General features: G+C 34.9%; 1 protein-coding gene across 4 annotated transcripts in view; it reads right to left on the bottom strand.

Moving 5' to 3' along the window:
* IPO8 (importin 8) overlaps window positions 1-6,000 on the bottom strand; it is an 89,883-nt gene that overhangs the window by 38,719 nt on the left and 45,164 nt on the right. For all 4 annotated transcript variants that reach the window (XM_040488519.1, XM_040488516.1, XM_040488517.1 and 1 more), the window contains one exon: window positions 2,736-2,831. In XM_040488519.1, the coding sequence (XP_040344453.1) occupies window positions 2,736-2,831 (96 nt within the window). The remainder of the gene's footprint in view (window positions 1-2,735; window positions 2,832-6,000) is intronic.

Here is a 6,000-nt window from a genome sequence, read left to right as displayed (position 1 = left end):
GGGGGGCGGTAGGTGTTAAGGGGAAATGAGGAGTTCTTTGGGAGACAGTGATGGAATGCTCTAAAATTGACCAAAGTAACCATGAAATACCTAGGAATAAACCTAACCAAAGAGGTGAAAAATCTATACACTAAAAAGTATAGAAAGCTTATGAAAGAAATTGAAGAAGACACAAAAAAATGGAAAAACATTCCATGCTCCTGGATAGGAAGAGCAAATATTGTTAAAATGTCAATACTACCCAAAGCAATCTACATATTCAAAGCAATACGTATCAAAACAACACCAGCACTCTTCAAAGAGCTAGAATAAACAATTCTTAAATTTGTATGGAACCAGAAAAGACCCCAAATAGCCAAAGCAATCCTGAAAAAGAAAACCAAAGCAGGAGGCATCACAATCCCAGACTTCAAGCTATACTACAAAGCTGTAATCATCAAGACAGCATGGTACTGGCACAAGAACAGACACTCAGATCAATGGAACAGAACAGAGAACCCAGAAATGGAACCAAAAACGTATGGTCAACTAATCTTTGACAAAGCAGGAAAGAATATCCAATGGGATAAAGACAGTCTCTTCAGTAAGTGGTGCTGGGAAAACTGGACAGCGACACACAGAAAAATGAACCTGGACGACTTTCTTACACCATACACAAAAATAAACTCAAAATGGATGAAAGACCTAAATGTAAGACAGGAAAATCCTAGAGGAAAAATCAGGCAACAACCTCTTTGGCCTTGGCCACAGCAATTTTTTACTTGACATGTCTCTGGAGGCAAGGGAAAGAAAAGCAAAAATAAACTATTGGGACCTCATCAAGATAAAAAGCTTCTGCACGGCAAAGGAAATAATCAGCAAAACTAAAAGGCAACCAATGGAACAAGAGAACATATTTGCAAATGAGATATCAGATAAAAGGTTAGATCCAAAATCTATCAAGAACTTATCAAACTCAACACCCCAAAAACAAATAATCCAGTGAAAAAATGGGCAAAAGACATGAATAGACACCTTTCCAAAAAAGACATCCAGATGGCTGACACACACATGAAAAAATGCTCAACATCACTAATCATCAGGGAAATACAAATCAAAACCACAATGAGATACCACCTCACACCTGTCAGAATAGCTAACATTAACAGCTCAGGCAACAACAGATATTGGCAAGGATGCAGACAAAGAGGAACCCTTTTGCACCACTGGTGGGAATGCAAACTGGTGCAGCCACTCTAGAAAACATTATAGAGGTTCCTCAAAATATTAAAAATAGAACTACCCTACAATCAATCCAGCAATTACATTACTAGGTATTTATCCAAGGGATACAGGTATGCTGTTTCAAAGGGGCACATACACCAACGTTTATAGCAGCACTACTGACAATAGCCAAAGTATGGAAAGAGCTCAAATGTCCATAAACAGATGAAAAGATAAAGAAGATGTGGTACGTATATACACAGTGTAATATTACTCAGCAGTCAAAAAAAGAATGAAATCTTGCCATTTGCAACAGTGTGGATGGAACTACAGTGTATTATGTTAAGCAAAATAAGTCAGAGAAAGACATAGCATATGATTTCACTCATATGTGGAACTTAAGATACAAAACAGACGAACATAAGGGAAGGGATGTAAAATAACATAAAAAAAGAGAGGGGGACAAACCATAAGAGAACAAACTGAGGGTTGCTGGAGGGGTATTGGGTATGGGGATGGGCTAAATGGGCAAGGGGCATTAAGGAGGACAGTTGCTGGGATGAGCACTGGGTGTTATAAGTAAGTGATGAATCACTGAATTCTATTCTTGAAATCATTATTACACCATTTATATTAACTAACTTGGATTTAAATTTTAAAATTAATTAATTAAAAAATAAAACTGACTATATGAATAGCTGCATGATTCTGTGAATATATTAAAATACACTGAATCCACTGTAAATAAGTGAATTATACGGTATGTGAATTATAGCTCAATAAAGCTGTTACCAAAAAATACATGGAGCAAACATTACAGAACTGAAAGAAAAAAAGACAACTCCACAATTTTACTTGAAGATTTTTTTTCTCAGTATCTATCATACCATGATTACACCAAATATCAAATTAATCTTTGTTGAAAATTTATAATACTTTTTTAAAAATTTTATTTTGAGGGAGGGAGAGAGAGAGAGAGAGAGCAGGGGAGGGGCAGAGAGAGAGAGAGAGGAGAATCCCAAGCAGGCTCAGTGCTGTCACCGCAGAGCCCAATGTGGGGCTCAAACTCACAAACCGAGCTGAAATCAACAGTCGGACACTGAGCCACCGGGCGCCCCTATAATACTTTTTAAATCAGTAAAAGAAACTTTTTCTTTTTTGTACAGTATCTTCATTTCTGGTTAAAAGAACAAATCTGAGAATATTTCAATAGAATCTACAAAAACAAAGGGAAAATGCAAATCTCTGGGAAACCAATTAAGTAGAATTTACATATTCATCTCCTTCATGATTCGCTTGATAGCCTCTTAAATTATTACATATTTTTCTGTTTACTTCTTTCTCTGCTAGAATGCAAGGTGCAATTTTCAAATTGCAAGGGTATTTTTCCTTGCCATTTAAATAGGATTTGTACCAGGAAGCACAAACTTCAGGCTATCTTTTTAATTTTCCATCATATAATATAAACAAAATGTCAATCAGGTAAAATTTCAGTATAAACATCAAGTACAAACTTTCCATACATGTATTACCTGATCAATTCCCTGTCCTTTGCACTGAAGAATGATGACTTCAAGGAGTTTGGCTGCATGACATTCCGCATCTTCTCCTGCATCTCCACATAGTACCTACAGTAATCACAATTTAGCTTAGTAGTGAATGGCACTGCAGAGAATTTAATCAAGTGTACATGAAGCAAATAGCTCATAAAAATTCACACATTAGAATCGCAGCTTTGCTTTCTAAGTTTGCCCATCCAAAAGAAAGAAGGTCAAAATAAAGTACATCTATCTTCTTTATCTACTCTAATTCCTTTTAAGAAGAAAGAATTCACCTATTTAACTTTGGATTAATAAAGTTAAGCTATAGGAATTAACTTCAGATAAACGAAGCGTCCCTTAAAGGCAACAAAGCAACAAACCAATAAAATGAAATGAAAAGAAATTTTAAAACCTTACTTTTAAACAATGAAACAAACCCTGTAGTTTGTTTCTTTTGAGTTCTTGCCCATATATACTCACTTTTTTCAAAATAATAACCATAATTTGATATCACACACCTTTTAATTTCTCCATTTGGACTTTAAACTACAAACATTTTCCATCGATGTTATAACCACTTAGGACTTTAAGTATTACAGTAGATAAATATAACAGTTTACTAGATATTCCTCTATTGTCAATGCTGTATTTTCACTATTATAAACAATTCTACAATGCACGTGTTCATACATAAAATTTGGAATATAATTGCCTTATAATAAGGTTCCCAGAAGAGAGATTCGCAGAGTAGAGGCAAGCTTATGTTGGAAATTAAGAAATGTAAAAAAATTAATAAATGTTAAAACACAAGCTATAAGGGGTGCCTGGGTGGCGCAGTCGGTTGAGCGTCCGACTTCGGCCAGGTCACGATCTCGCGGTCCGTGAGTTCGAGCCCCGCATCGGGCTCTGGGCTGATGGCTCAGAGCCTGGAGCCTGTTTCCGATTCTGTGTCTCCCTCTCTCTCTGCCCCTCCCCCGTTCATGCTCTGTCTCTCTCTGTCCCAAAAATAAATAAACGTTTGAAAAAAAAAAATTTAAAAAAAAAAAAAAAAAAACACAAGCTATAAGAAAAAGAACAGACTTAACCCAAAGAACAAAGAGGAGACAGAAATTAAAAATACAAACAATACAAATAACAGAAACAAAAAACAGATTCAATGAATAAAGACAACAAAGCAGACAGCTTTTGTCAAAATTATTCTTAAAAAGAACAGAATTTTAAAAATATTAGAAATGATAGTTGCAAACAAAATACTTAAGCTATTTGTTTAAACAAATGACAAGAAAGACACAAATACAGATAAAGGAGAGATTAAAAATAAGTAAATATTATGGAGAACATTATATTCCTTATATATTTGAAAACTCAGGTTAACTGGATAATTTCCTAGGCAAATACAATTTAAGAAAACTGAATTAAAAAGAAATTCCAGGTAAAGAAGACAGATTGAACATTCCCATTTAATTTTATTACTTCCCAAAAGACTATTAAAATGACAGTAAAGAGATTTTAGAGGCATAAATCCACAAAGACAGAGAAAAGGAAAAAGTAGATAGCTATAAAATTTTGGAAGCTGGAAAACAGATGGATCAGTGAGCTGAATCCTAAGCAGGTAGCTGGCAACACCAAGAACCAACACTATTTACATAAAATTTAAAATTTACCTCTAGGGCAATGTATTTAGATCTAGATTCTAAATGTAAATGGGCTCTGGAACCAAAATGCTTGGTTCAAATTCCAGCACTGCCACTTATTATCTGTGTTTTCAAACAAACTTATTAACCTCTGTGTCTTACTGTTCCCATCATGGCGTACAATACAGAAAGAATAAATAAATCACTCCTTTTTCCCCAAATTGTATTTGCTTGGTTTTTTGTTGGTTGGTTGGCTGGTTGGTTGTTGGTTGGTTTTGGTCCCCACCTCCAAAAGGAGAAGAAACAAAATATGTTTAGTAATTTAAAAAATGGGCTCTGGAGCCAGACCACCTGGGTTCAAATATGGCTCCAACAAAGACTAGCTCTGTGACTTAGGACAATGTACTAAACCTCAGGAACGATGCAAAAAATTATACCTTGGTCTCCTCTTTGACCAAAAGGTGATACCTTCCTCATAATATTGTAAAGATAAAATAAGTTAATATGTATAAGATGCTGAGGAAATACCTGGTATACAGGAAGAGTCCAGTAAGTATTAGTTATCACTAAAAACCAAGAACAGGACATATATTTTAACTACTTGGTAAGTCTAAGGACATTACTGTGAGCATCACTTTTATCCCAGCAGCTATAATACAGAGCAGCTGTACTAATGGGTGTAGGACTGTTATGTTTTCTGCTTGCTGCTTTCTCTTTCCCTTTCCCTCAATAGCACTTGTCTACACTACTTAGGAGAAAATACTAAGCACTGCCAGGTGATTATGATTTAATAAGCTAGGTTATTACAGAGCTAAAGGAGTCTTTAAAAATCATGACTCTACTCCTTTCATTTATATGTGATGAAACTTAGTGACCTCCCAAAATCTACCAGGCTCTTTACAACTGAACTGAGACTTTAATCAGATGTGCTGATTGTCAGCTCAGAGCTCTTAACATATCTTGGTACACATCTCTTTTAGTGAGAAAGACAGGTTGTAGACTAGATACTTTAGTCCCAACTCCAAGGCCAAACTTAGATATTTGGCAGCTTTATGCAACATACAGTTTTATATAAATATTCACCTAAAGGAGAAAGGAAAACATTATTTATACTCATCAATGACTCCTAGATACAACCAATAGAGGGCAAAATCTAACCTGTGACAAAGACAACACAGTAGACATGTTTGCATGTGAATCTAACAGTAGCCAGTATATGGCTGATAAATCAACCTGTATTGAGCTAAATGATGCTGTTTTTCCAACTATTCCAATTTTTTGTCTTATTTATAATCAAAATATATACATCTAGTTGTTTCCAATATACACATTCAATTTAAAAAAATCAAGACTGACAAACTGTGTGCTTATTTTCTTAGCACTTTTCTTTCATCAAGTAGTAAGTTTGCATTTTTGAAGGAAAAACAAACAAAATTATTTACCCTGACCATTATAAAGTACACAGCTATAAAAGTGGCAAGCATTCTTAAGCACAACACAAATATAAATTTTTCAAATAATAATTCCAAGCTCTATTAGAAAATACAAAATGGCAAATATATGTTGATGAAGGCAATACAGAACTAAAGGTGTAAGAAACAAATTGAGAGTGACCAGCAGTA

Source organism: Herpailurus yagouaroundi, unplaced genomic scaffold, assembly GCF_014898765.1.
Source record: "Herpailurus yagouaroundi ecotype Mexico unplaced genomic scaffold, PumYag 166, whole genome shotgun sequence".
NCBI lineage: Eukaryota > Metazoa > Chordata > Mammalia > Carnivora > Felidae > Herpailurus > Herpailurus yagouaroundi.
This window is presented reverse-complemented; position numbering and strand designations above follow the sequence as displayed.